Raw genomic sequence first — 14,474 nt, 5'->3', positions numbered from 1 at the left:
TTTTACAATAATGATAATCACTTCAAGAATAGATTTTATTGCACATAAAAATTCAATGATTTTGCTAGGGTGATTGATTCTTATTCCCCCTCCTATCCAAAAAAATGAACGATACATTCAATTAATGAAATTCGGCTGTGATCTTACACAATAAAACAGATATCAGTGGCGGTCATAACTCTCTATGACAATAATCAATCATTTAATTAATTGGGTCCCATTGTTTATCAATAAATTAACGATTGGTTGCCGATAAATTATATAAATAAATAATAGTAGCATGGTTTTGGTTGGGTGGGAGAGGTTATTGTAGGTTTGTCAATGATGCGTGTAGCCTACGTAGTACGTAGTTTGGTATGAATTACGTTCAGTTTGGATGTTAACGAACAGTAGTTGCGATCTATTTGTGCGTAGAATGAGTTTTTATGAGTGGCGTAGATGACATTGTAGGCGCTTCCGGGAATTATAATAGAGTAAGTACGGTCAGTTACCTCTTTTCCAATACTCAGCATATTATTTGCTGGTAGTTTTTGTGTAAGATTCTATGAAATAGGTTGTATATTGTGTGTTTGTATTCTGGGTTGCTGAAAAACATTGAAACATTGTGTCCACATGTCGTTTTCTATGAAGAATTTTGTAAATTGTGAGTGAATTTTTGTGGTCTTATCAATGTTATACCAATAGGAACTTGAGTAGAATTTATGGGATACTTAATATCTTGAGCTAGTTTTCTCTTTAAATCTATAATATAATAAAGGAAAGAATTGGCTTTTACACCTAGGTCCACGTGGTTTCTACTTGTCGTTTTCTATGAAGAATTTTGTAAATTGTGAGTGAATTTTTGTGGTCTTCTCAATGTTATACAAGCGTGAACTTGAGTAGAATTTATGGAATACTCAATATCTTGAGCTAATTTTCTTTTTAAATTTATAATATAATGAAGGAAAGAATTGGCTTTTATACCTAGGTACGGGGTAGAAAATTTACGAATGACGCATCATCACGTCTGAGCTACTGGACTGATAAACTTCAATTTTGCATAATATAGATTTTCACTTTTTGTGTAGTTGAGAAGTTGATATTGTGGTAATTATTCATATTGAATGAAAAAGACTAAGAAATTGTCAAAAACCACAGATTTATCGATACTTAGAAAGACCGGTTTCGGTTATTACACCATTGTGTAATAATAATATAGATTCTTAATTCAGGTCAGATGGTTATTATATGACCTATTCTATATTCTTCAAGATTTCAGTTAGGTCAAGTTTTTAATTAGATCCTTGCGGAGCACGGGTTACCTGCAAGTGATAAATAAATTTTCTCTTTGATTAATTTTCACTTTTCTCTTTCAATTTTCTTGAGCTAATAATCTCTTGAATGGAGCTAATCTCATTGCCAACTCATTACGAACTAATTTTCGTTGCCTACCTATAATTTGTGAAATTCAGGTCTAGAGTTTTCAGGTCGAACCTGAATATGTTCAGGGCCTCCGAATTTATTGAATAAAAGTTTCATTATTGAAAACCTTGGTACTCGCTACTTCACATAATAATTTCCATTGGAATCTAATCCCTTGTTCTATAAAACTTGTTCGAAATAAATTGAGTTTGATCCTCAACTACGTTAACGTTAAAATATTTAGAATGGGATGAACATTTCTTTCAGCTATTGCTTACTTGGTTCGTGTTTGATCAATATTATTGTTACACAAAACACTCTCTTTCAACTCGAAAAAAGTTAAATCTCTTTCAGAATGGTATTGATTTCCCTCTCCCACGCTTTCATTAAGGAAACATTCCATTCATTCAATGAGTTTTGTTTAATCGGCTAAATTCTCTCCTTAATAAGATGAAAAACACTTACAGCAATGATACATTGTCATTAATGAACATGTATCGAAGAAATATAGCAAATTCATCATCATTCAATAATCTTGTTGTAGGATGTGTAATTGATAGGAATTTCTGTATTTTACAAGATTCTAGGATACAATATTGCTGATGAATGCTTCTTTGTAATGTTCAACCTTGAATAAATTATTTCACTCTTCAAATATAATAAGATATTGCCCTTGAAATGTACTATATAATCCAGTGAGCAGACAAGGAAGAATTTAACTTCCTATTTGCAGATTCGTATAGTTTCATTAGTGTCAGTTGTCAAAATATACCCAAACACAATTGAATTGAACCTTTGGAATTTTTCAAATTCATTTTATCAGGTTCCATTGTTAGGTTTACTGTGTGTTGTCATTAAAATGACTGTAATTAATAATAATTTATGAAACGAAAATTCAAAGTAAATCCTGTAAATCACCCCGAAGACTTCTGCTACTGCAAATATTGACAACAGGGTAAACAGCTAGATGGAAATTAGCATTTGATAAATGCAATATGTCAGTAATTCCCATCTGTTATTGATAATAAATCTTGTAATTAGTAATACTCTCAGAACTCAACTACTAAACAACTCAACTAATCAACTTCTCTCAACTTGTCAACTAGAACTCAACTTTCCACATAACTGCTCTGTGGTCAAATTGAAGCTTTTACTTTGAGTTTTTTGTAAAATTGTTCACTCTTACAAGTAGTAAATTAGTTGACCAATGTGTTACAACATTATCGTTCCGGATATCTTAAAACTTGCAGAGTAGAAGTCATCGAGGCGAATTTATTACTTCACTAAATCTCTCTCAAGTGTTTTATGAACCGATAATTGATTTACAACATCAATTTGCATGTTAGATTTTAGTTCCAATCACATCCCAATCAGTCTCAACAAGCATGGCATTTTCTCAACTATCGGTAATAGTTTTTGAGTGGCTTACTATCTTTTACCTTCAAATCGTCATCGTGTTAAACTCATGATGGATGAAAAAAGAATCTGAAAAATTATGTAATGATTAGTGATAATTTTCGGTACTTTTCGTAACCGCTGGTTGAAGTTCCTAAAACTCTTCACACGACGAGAACCTTTCAAGTTTGTTGATAAAGTTAATCTCTAGTTAAACTCTAATTCAAGAGTTTTTTTTAAATTATCAAGAAGCAGTTGCTCAATAATTTTGTGTCCATAGAGGGGTTAGCGTAGTTTTGTCAGTTTAATTGATAAAATTAGACGCTCGATGAACAAACGATACGATTTGTGAATAAATATTGGAACAGCCTACTCCTATCAATTTTACGTCAATGAATCGGATTTATTTACTAACAGTATAACGTAAATGACGGGGAGGAGACTATGAAAGGTCGTGTGCAGACAATCTTTGTATTGTGTTTCGTATCGTTCGGACTAGATCAAATAATATCGCGATTCATGATGTAATAGTTTTTTGTAATTATTTGTTCAATGTAATGAGTGGGTGGGTGACGGGGTCTAATCATTGGCGGAAATTCGAATGGTGTTGCGATTTTTTATGCGTCACAAATGTTTGACAAGAGCGAATTGGGGCGAAAGTATTGTCTTTTCTCATTTATGGATACAGCAATTTAGACTGTAGTGTACAAATATTCGGAAAAAATATAGAACATTTTGAATTTTTTTCAGTCTGTGAATCGATTTCGAAACAGTTCGAGGTTTGCTCATTTGTCTCCCTAGGTAAATATAATAATGGTTAATATTTTGATGTTAATGGACATGCAAACTATTTTTTTAAAATGGTCTTATGACCGGTGGATGACATAAAAATAAAACTGTAAAAACTATGAAACTATGAAACTCGGAAGCTAGTTTTTAAAAAGAGTAGGTAATTGTTCAATTTCAAATTTCTAAAAGAAAATTTAAAATTCAACGAATGTTATTACAAATATTCCATAAAAGATGAGGTAGAGTGAATTCTCACATTTCCTGAAAGACGTTTTTTTATCAAAATCAAATCAAATCATTCATTTGTCATACAATAAATACATATTCAAAACAAATAAAATAAAATACATAATTTTATAATCAAAAGTATAAAATAATACCAAAATCATAATTAGATACTTTCCATGTGTAATTTGGCATCACCAACAAAGGTTTGAAGAATTAGTTTCAAGATAGATGGATTTATCCAGAAAAATCACTGACAAAATGGTGGCTTTGATAGGCGGAACTATGGAGCTCTGTGATTGGCCGATAGCTCTCTCACTCCGTTTCCGTCAGTGGGAGGAGCCAACCAATAGCACCACAGCTAGAGGTGTGAGGAGATAACCAATGAAAGCCGGAGCTGAATAAGCACCTGTAAATACAGTCATCAAAATGTAGTTTTTCATTGATTGTTAACAGGTTTTGGTTGAAAATTATAAATTTTCGTAATGTATTCTTATAGATGTAAAACATATGTCTACTTTGGCAGTAAAATAAATAAAAATACTTTGGCTGTAGATGTCTAAATTGGCTGTAAGTAGTTGTATTTCATTCTAAAACAATAATGACCAATAAATGTCTACTTTGGCTGTAAAATAACTAAAAATACTTTGGCTGTAGATGTCTGAATTGGCTGTAAGTAGTTGTATTTTATTCTAAAACAATAATGGCCAATTTCGAATAGGTTTATTCCAAATCAATGAAAGATACGAGCACAGAAAAAATATATTTTTGTTCTTTTCTGAGTGATATGAGTCATCAGCGAATGGAACTTCTCAAATCTCATTTTAAAACAATGAATTTTTCTATATCGTAGAAATGGTAATGATTAATATTTTAAAATATTCTATTATATAGTTGTCAGAATGAGAACGATGTCAATTCAATATTATTTTGAAATAAATTGGACTGTATGGAAATTGACAATTTTTCGAACAATACCGTGCAAACTCAAGCAGAGAACAAAATCTATTAATCAACCAGAAAAATTATAAAAATTGTTCATTTCAAAAGTGAGTCATTATACAGTACTGTATATGAAATTACAATATTTTAGATGAACTTCAGTTGCAATAATTTAGAGTTTACTTCTTTATTACTCTTCTTCAGCTCTCATTATAAGTGCTCAGATAAACTCTCAAGACTTGAGAGTTAGCAATAGCCATAGTCATCTACAAATAATAGTTATGGATAAGGATTTAAGTCTGCATTAATGTGCATCTGTAGCTATCTCTTATCATCTGCTCTTGACCTTCATTACTCACTAAATCCACAAATTGGCGTCTGTGGGGAATCAAGTGCTGTTCTATTCACTAAGCTACTTAGCTATTTATCACTCTCTCACTCACTCTCTCTCTTTCTCTGCACTTGCACAATTTAAGTGCAGCCTCCTCAAGTGCAAGACAGACTGTAGACACAATCTAATCATTTGATCGTCGTCAGATGGAAGAGGAAGAAGAAGAGGAAGAGAAAGAAAAAGAGGAAGAACTAAGATAAAGATGAATGAGCATGATAAAATGGGTTGAAGTTGAACACGGAAGAATAACGATGAAAAACGTCGTTGTTATAGTTTTTCAGTTGGACCACAATCAGATAATGAGTGTTTCGAAATGATTTGGAAATAAGAAAAAATGGGAAAAAGATTTTCTTTGAATTTTTGTAGTAATAAGCAGGGTTCTCTTCTCTACTGGACTTTTGTTTATGCTCCTTTATCTGCTTACTGTTCATTATACAGAGTTACTGACTGTATAATGAACTGTAATTATCTGTACTGTTCTATTAGAAACATCGGTAGTGGGCGTAAGAACTACAAACCTTTTCATCGATTTCTACCATTTTTTTCTTTTCAGATCATTGTCATTAAAACTAGTCTCGGAGACTAACCATCAATTTTCATTTCAATATGAATCTTATGAAACGTACTAGTAGTAACGTTGGTTTTTCAGCTATAGTGAGGTCCTCGTTATAATGACAGTATTTGATTAATTGACCGAGCGAAGTGAGGTCTAAGATTCAAGTCGACGGTTTGGCATTTCTCTTAATGTTTAAATGTTTTTATGTTGCGCATTTACGGCGAAACGCGGTAATAGATTTTCATGAAATTTGACAGGTATGTTCGTTTTTTAATTGCGCGTCGACGTATATACAAGGTTTTTGGAAATTTTGCATTTCAAGGATAATATAAAAGGAAAAAGGAGCCTCCTTCATACGCCAATATTAGAGTGAAAATTAGACTATAGAATTATTCATCATAAATCAGCTGACAAGTGATTACACAGATGTGTGGAAAAGCCAGTCTATTGCTGTATTTCCATAACAGGTAAGGTCTATAGTTTCAATCAGGTACTTGTGGATGAGAATACTGCGTGAGGTCTACTGTTCACAGAACTACTAGTATTGATCTTACTATCCTTGTTTATCACTTTACAAAGCAGATAACATGCAAAGAATAAAGAGATAATAAATAGTTATAATGACAGTACAGTATTTGATTAATATTGATCTTACTATCCTTGTTTATCATTTGACAAAGCAAATAAAATTAAAAGAATGAAGAGTTAATAAGATATACCTACCGGTATCAGCTATCCTCTATAGAAGACAAGGAAGAGAATCAGCAACGCTTTTCTAATATCTTTCTCCACTGCCATTATAACGTGAACCTCACTATAGGTATGAATGCATATTGGAGTACCTAACTAAAGTATTATTTTATTGAAAATGGAGATTCTTAATTCAAATTTCATAAGGTTATTGTCGGATATAAAAATACTATACTACTTAGTAGAGAAGAATTATTTACAGAAGTATTAGGAGTTAGGAAGTATAATAATATTAGCAATATAATAATATTATTTGCTCAATTTTTTTATAGTGCTCAATATTGATCAATATTATTTGTTGTAGTGATAGAAAAGAGTAGACAGTTTTATACAACATAAACAGTTCACAACGGGAACTATAAATGTACAACAGTTCTCTTGATTCAATCCATGATTCCAATCAACCATCATTTTGGCCCATAGAATTAGAGCGAACATTGGACAAAATTCAATAGAGGTTCATTAACCGAATTACCCAGACATTGACTATAAACTCCGAAATTCATGAATAGAGAGATCTCAGGCAAAGGCAAGTGGAGTTGTGACCGTGATTTCGGCAGTATTCTCTCCAACGTATATCTTGGTTTCCAGTTCTAGATTCAGATCTCTCCAGTTCCTGACACTTGTACCCAAATCTCAAATTTTTCAACCGACAGAATACTTTATAAACAAAATTTAAGAAAAACAATATAAATTAAAAACATGAAGTACCTTTTATTTGAAACTTTAAAACATTTCAAAACAACTAGTTTCGGCTTAAAAAAAGAAAATAAAGTGATTTTATAAACTAACTAGCAGTAGCAGGTAACCCGTGCTCCGCAAAGGTCTATTTTAAAACTTGACAAACTGAAAACTTGACGTAATGAAATCTTGAAGAGTTTGAAATAGGTCTATAACCATCCTCAGTGAATTAATAATCGATATGAAAGATTTCAAGTCAATCAGTCAAGTGATGATCTGAATTTCCTATCCCGTACGTATAAGCCGAATCTTTCCTTTATTATATTATAGACTAGCAGGTAACCCGTGCTACGCAAAGGTCTATTTTAAAACTTGACAAACTGAAAACTTGATCTACTGAATTCTTGAAGAATTTGAAATGGGCCTATAACCATCCTCGGTTAATTAATAATCAATATGAAAAATTTCAAGTTAATCAGTCAAGTGATGATGCGTCATTCGTGAATTTCCTACCTCGTACGTATAAGCAGATTCTTTCCTTTATCATATTATAGACTACCAGGTAACCCGTGTTCCGCGTTAACAAAGGTCTATTTTAAAACTTTACAAACTGAAAACTTGACGTAATGAATTCTTGAAGAATTTGAAATGGGCCTATAACCATCCTCGGTTAATTAATAATCAATATGAAAAATTTCAAGTTAATCAGTCAAGTGATGATCTGAATTTCCTATCCCGTACGTATAAGCCGAATCTTTCCTTTATTATATTATAGACTAGCAGGTAACCCGTGCTACGCAAAGGTCTATTTTAAAACTTGACAAACTGAAAACTTGACGTAATGAAATCTTGAAAGTTTGAAATAGGTCTATAACCATCCTCGGTTGATTAAGAATCTATATGCAAAATTTCAAGTTAATCAGTCCAGTAGTTCAGACGTGATGATCCGTCTAACATAATTTTCCTATCCCGTACGTGAATAAGCCAGTTCTTTCCTTTATTATAGTATAGATAACATCTATGCATCCCTTTCACAGCTTGCTTAATATTATATATTTATCCAGTTGACTCTATAAAAGAGTGATATCTCTGTAAAAAATATTATCATTACAGTACATGTATAACCAATGCTAACAGTTTAAAGTGTCACGACAGTAATGACCCATATGTGACACAATATGTGAACAGTAGTCACTACACTAATGACCCATATGTGTGCCACCATCACCCGAAAATGATGCGTTGGGGTACAGGAAGACACACACAGTCACCAGACACCACTTCCATCCAATCATCATCGTTATCATCATCGTCACAAATTCCTTCGGCCTACTTGATTGACGCGCATGCGCGGATTGAGTTGGTGGCGTGATCCAACTAATGTCCAGTTGGCCCACAGCTTCCTCCACTTCCAGTCCATTCATAAATTTACAACCGGTCTCATTCACAAGTAGTAACTACGATAGAATACGAGTCATTCAATAGCTATGAGAAAATACTATAAAGAAGCATAGTGTAGAAGCATAATTTCTGAACAATATTCGTGTTTAACATTGCAATCTGATCTTTTTTATCAATCGATATTCAATTCAATTTATTTCACCAAATACACAATACATAGATGCGACAATTAGAAAAAACAAAAACTATTATTCTAAATATCTATATTAACTATCTGTAAAATACGGACTGTATAATGATGTGTTTGCTATTACCATATTATAATTTATCACAATGAACTTTAGAGTGAAGAACAATATTATGTTTCAAACCCTCCTGATTTCCATCGACCATCGTGACACATTATATGACATATTAAGAAATACATTACAATGCTCTTATAATTATATTATAATTTATACAAATTCCAAATTCAAAAATTTCCAATTTCAATGAAAACATACAAATAGAATGATATTGTGACAGACTTTTGGTTTACTAAACGCCCCTCTCCAATTTTATTGGTGGATGCCACCTACTACGTCGACCAATCACGTTCGAGTTCACTTTAGGTGCTTAGTACAAGTTCACGCCAACAATGCACTCTCATTGGCAGATGACATGTCATACAAAGACTTCATTTTGTTGAAAAATATCATTCAAATCAATGTGACGTTATCGATAGATTGTCAATCTTGGAAGGATGAGCGAGTTAGTGATTATAGCGGTCTCATATTGTTGAAATAGTAAATTAATATATAATATAATAGAGGAAAGAATCGGCTTATACAAGTACGGGATAGGAAATACACGAATGACACATCATCACGTCTCAACTACTGAACTGATTAACTTGAAATTCTGCATATGGATTCCTAATTCACCGAGGATGGTTATAGGCCTATTTTCAGTTCTTCAAGATTTCAGTACATCACGTTTCCCAGTTTGGCAAGTGCTTTAAACAGACCCTTGCGGAGCACGGGTCACCTGCTAGTTTTAAAAAATCAGTGGAAATTATTCAGTCTTCTTGAAATTTCATGTTGGATTAAAATTGCAACAGTAATAAGGAGAAATAAAATTCGCAACAAGAAATAGAGTACCACACTTCCTGGAGTATAAATATTTAACCGTAATCATGAATGATACATGACATCATACAGTAGTAAGATGACATTACAATTTCATGAATGGTGCACGGATGTCTTACGAGAAACTGCAAAGTTCATTCATGACTTCGTGACGTTTGTCACCTGACAGTGACCTTTATATAGTGAGATTCATTTGAAACTGTCAGAATTCCTTCAATATGACACAAATTCTTCACATTCAAGCAACAATGACAGTCTGAAGTGACCTTCCAAGGAGTTGTCGAACTCAGATACAGCAAGAAATGTTTTCCTTCTAAACTCTAATGAGTTCTAACAGGAAATGAGCTACGCTAAATTCTATGCCGTATCTAGATAGGTAACTCGGCGTTCATGTAACTTCGGATGGTAAATTGCGAGCTACTCTTTTCCTGAATGCTTTCTTTTTCAGAGAAGTGTAAATAAATTTTTCTTCATAATTGTGCCATTGAACATGAATGAAAACCGAAGAACGTGATCGATCTGAAACTTGATTTCTGAGATCATCAACGGTTCCAAACAATAATTGAACAGGTGATCCTTGAATTTCTAGTAATGACTCCCAGGAAAAACGTTACAAGCGCCAAAATTTTAGTAATCGATTTTTTTATGGAAAAACGTTCCTTGTGCTCTTGCCTATCATGTAGTGACATCTATTAATTTTACTAGTAGTTATTGGTAGAAGTTTTAAAAATACTTTTAAAATATCCAAAAAATCAACATTGAAATCTTTTTCTAGTTCTTGTAAAATTTGAGAAATTGCGCTTGTAACGTTTTTCCTGGGAGCCATTCGATTGTGAACTCGTTCCAAATACAGTAGTATCCTATTTCCAATCCCGTGTTTACTTGATAATTCTTTCGGAATCTCCAAATTTTAGTTACTGTAAAAATAAGTTTTTCATATTTTATAGTAACTATAAATCTTGATTTCATGCAAATTGGATAATGTAAGACACTGCTAAGCTAATTATATGCAATAATTAGACAGTTGGAAACTAAACGACTTGGAATTCAAATCGGAATTCGCGTAAGAGACAAACGGCTCAAAGAAGAGACAAAATTCCCGAGAATGGAGAACTTTTTGCGTTCCTTTAAAAGCGAGCACAGTACGTACGTGAATCAGTTGCCAAAAAATTCTGTAAAGGAAGAAAAATGTGAAGTAGGGGCCAAAGAGGATCTCAGAGCATTCAAAAAAAGCTGCTTTCTTCCAAAGTCTTTAAGCAGTACAAGTGCTCTTTAATTCTTGGCTCTACCACGAACAGAGGTCCGCTTCCTAATCTCATACTTCAAAGTCGTTCAAACGTGTCGCAAAGACGAATTCTGGTTTACTTCGGAATTCGAATGAACTCCCAAAATTTCTTGAAGTATTTCATTGCTATTACCCAATGTTATCTTCGTATTCCATAGATAATACGTTTTTACCATCGTTCCCTGTATTTTAGTTTACCATTCTCACTTGTTCTAAAAAACTATTCGTGAGCAGAAACTAAAGAATGGAATGATGACTTTGATGATCTCTGAAACTAAACAATAATATTGTTCGGAACAAAAAGAAGAATCTTATTATATTAAAGCTGCAAAGACAAAAAATTCACAGCCAATACGGCTGATTGTCACGGAGAATCTTGTAATGAAAAACGAATAAAAGCATATTTATTAATAATAGGCTACTTCATTTGATAGAATGAAACCACTTGAAAGAACATTGATGCAAATTAAAGAAACTGCTATTGATTATCAAACCGGAAGATACTAGTTTCAATGAAAAATTAATCAATGTTAAATTACTCATTACAGTTATTTTAACTATTGTAATGTCATTTTATCAATCGCATTATTTATCCATTGAAAAAGCTTACAAGAAGTTGACTGGTGAATACTGTTTAGCTCCTTTTTAATTCTCAACTTGTTTTGAATCCTCTTATTTTTTAGTTACTTATTCTCAACCAACAACTTCTGAATTATGCTACTCCAATTGAAATTACATTCTCAAGTTTATGGTGTTTAGATTCCAATGTGATAGAATTTAACTATAATCATTCATTGTAACATTCGATATCAATTCACGTCAGTTTTCTTCTATCACCATAAAAATCCCTATTGAAGTATTGTAGTATAAGTGTAAGAGAGCATCCTTGACCAGTCATGAAATCATAAAATTTCATTGCTACTCTAGTTAAAATTCTATTGGACTTTACTGAAATACGAAGTCAGACCTAAGCTTTGGAGGCTGCTTCGTAACATCTCGTAACATTTTATCGTGAAATTAATTACGAGAAAGAATTTACAAGTTGAGATAAACCAGTTTTTCAAGTTGATCGACTACATATCAGGTTGATTAATGACCATTGACTTTGGTCGATTGAAGTTTGGAAATTCCAATAGCTTACTGTCACATTCATTTTGATAAAGTTCCATTCACTATCCGGTTATCAATTATGTTCAAAAATTTTATCAGAATCTGAAACGACCGATAAAAATTATAGAATGTGAGAGTATGACTATTTGATCTTGGAGGCATGTGAATGACGTAGTAGAACTGAAATCTCAATGATTTCGAAGGAGGAACAGTGTACACTCTACATTCACCAAAGATAGTTATGATTGGGAAGAGTTATTAGTGCAACATGGGACAAAGATTCTTGCTTCCCTATTTCTCAACTGTCAAACGACGTTTAACCTGTATCTTCTTTTTATAAACTGTACCTACCTAATACACATCATTAGCTTTTTTGGATAAGCTGTACCTACTTCTCTATGAACTGTACTTAATACACACCATTAGCTTTTTTGGATCAACTGTACCTACTTCTCTATAAACTGTACCTAATACACATTATTCGTTTTTTGGATTAATTCTTCGAGAAATGTACATTTCACACCGCTGCAAGTTATATTCAAATTTGAAATATCACTAAGGTACCCAAAAATCACATTCTTCTGAATAGTAGAATATTCTTTCACAATTCATAGAGAAATTTAAATCTCACACCCGCTTTAAGTTACATTCAATTTTGAAATATCACTGCGGTACTAAAAATCACATTCTTCTGAATAGTAGAATATTCTTTCACAATTCATGGAGAAATTTAAATTTCACACCCGCTGCTAGTTGCATTTCAATTTTAAATATCACCACGGTACCTAAAAATCACATTCTTCTGAATAGTAGAATATTCTTTCACAATTCATAGAGAAATTTAAATTTCACACCCGCTGCAAGTTGCATTCAAATTTGAAATATCACTACGGTACCCGAAATTCACATCCTTCTAAAAAGTAGAATATTTTACCATAATTTTATTGTTTGCCTACTCTATGGAAAAACTGTATTACGATTATCCATTATCTCATGAATCATAGACATACATGGAAGATTTTTTTCAGAAATTGCAGTTTATACAATTGCTGGAATATTATCACTGTATAATAAGTTCTTAGTTCTATTTATATAGCTTTCATTGGATATTTGAAATTGTTATTATATAGATATCATGATAGGGTGCTTAATATATGAAAATTTACTGATTCAAGTTATATAGACTGGTACACGCCTCAATTATCTGTGTAATCTATTAATAGATCTGCAAGATTTCTATAGATGTATAGATATCTCTGTTAAATACTTGAATGTAGGAAGTAGTGTCGAATAAAAAAAATCTAGTGTGGCGCACTCACACAACTTTCCTTGCCGTTATGAAAATTAATCACCTGACGCTAAAAATTTAGCGTCAAATAATATTTAGCGTTTCTAGTCTTCACGCGCATCTCAAGTCTACTATTCGAAGATTTGAGCCAGCTGGTGACAGGACAATAACGCTGGAGACACACGATGTCTGCTATATTTTCATAGTGAATGATTTAATAGAATCAACAGTTTGCAATTGAATAATCACATTTTCACGAATTTCGAGCTTTTTTTCAATTTTAGGTGAAAGTGCTACTGAATTGTAGAGATTTTCATGCTCAATCTTTTCCACTTGAATTTTTTTGTTTAAATTGTATCTGAAGCCTGATAATTAAAAACTGTAATTAAATTAACAATTACTATCTGTTCCAAACTCATAACAGTTAGTATATTATCTTGATTGGCATATAAAACCTTGAATGGATTGGCGTACTCTAAAAATAGTCGACGTGATGAATTTATTTTATATGATTTCCCAGAATAAGTCTCATTGCTGAGAACTCATAAGAAACATTAAACTTACTTTTGAGATCATAAAGAACTAGTCACACGCGAAATTAATGATATCAGAACATAAAACCATAAAAAAGTAAGACAGCTAGACTAGTCCAGAAAAAACCAATAAACGTGGAGATAATTTCGCTATTAGCATGTGTTCATCAGAATCTACAAATCTACTACGCCGTTTAATTTTAGATGATCATGATGAATGTTGTGCTAAAGACACACGCGGCGAGACTTGATGATGTAACATCACCCCTTCTTTCCATTGGCGCTTTACTAAAAAAATTAAATCCGGTGGACAACTTTTGGCTGATGTAATATTACGTATTCGTTGAGGAAGTGTTATAAAAATATAAGCACGTTTATTGTAAACTTCATCAAGTAGTGTTTCCACGACAACAATTTGGAATTGTTTCAATTTTCCGACGCAGAGATCTGTTGGGAGACATTTATATTCTAGCTATATATCATTCAACCTTGTTGAGTATGTCTTGTCTCAATAAAATAACGGGGAAACACTCCACACTTCTCTGTTGAAATTTATTCATTCAAACGATTTCAATACAACTCATTTTCATTCATGAACAC

General features: G+C 32.5%; 1 protein-coding gene across 4 annotated transcripts in view; it reads left to right on the top strand.

Annotated features, from left to right (window-relative positions):
- LOC111054448 (zwei Ig domain protein zig-2) overlaps positions 1 to 14,474 on the top strand; it is an 85,922-nt gene that overhangs the window by 57,249 nt on the left and 14,199 nt on the right. The window contains exon 1 of one of the 4 annotated variants that reach the window (XM_022341485.2): positions 167 to 473. The exons of 2 other annotated variants lie outside the window; for them this stretch is intronic. Coding sequence is in view for 1 of the 2 variants with exons in the window: in XM_039430058.1 (XP_039285992.1) it covers positions 613 to 643 (31 nt within the window). In the remaining variant the exon portion in view is untranslated. Of the gene's footprint in view, positions 1 to 166; positions 474 to 515; positions 644 to 14,474 lie in introns of those variants that run through there. One more of the 4 variants, XM_039430058.1, reaches the window with a different exon arrangement.

The sequence above is a fragment of the Nilaparvata lugens genome, chromosome 6, assembly GCF_014356525.2.
Source record: "Nilaparvata lugens isolate BPH chromosome 6, ASM1435652v1, whole genome shotgun sequence".
NCBI classification, from domain to species: Eukaryota; Metazoa; Arthropoda; class Insecta; order Hemiptera; family Delphacidae; genus Nilaparvata; species Nilaparvata lugens.
The sequence above is the reverse complement of the archived record's forward strand: the minus strand, read 5'-3'. Positions and strand labels throughout refer to the sequence as shown.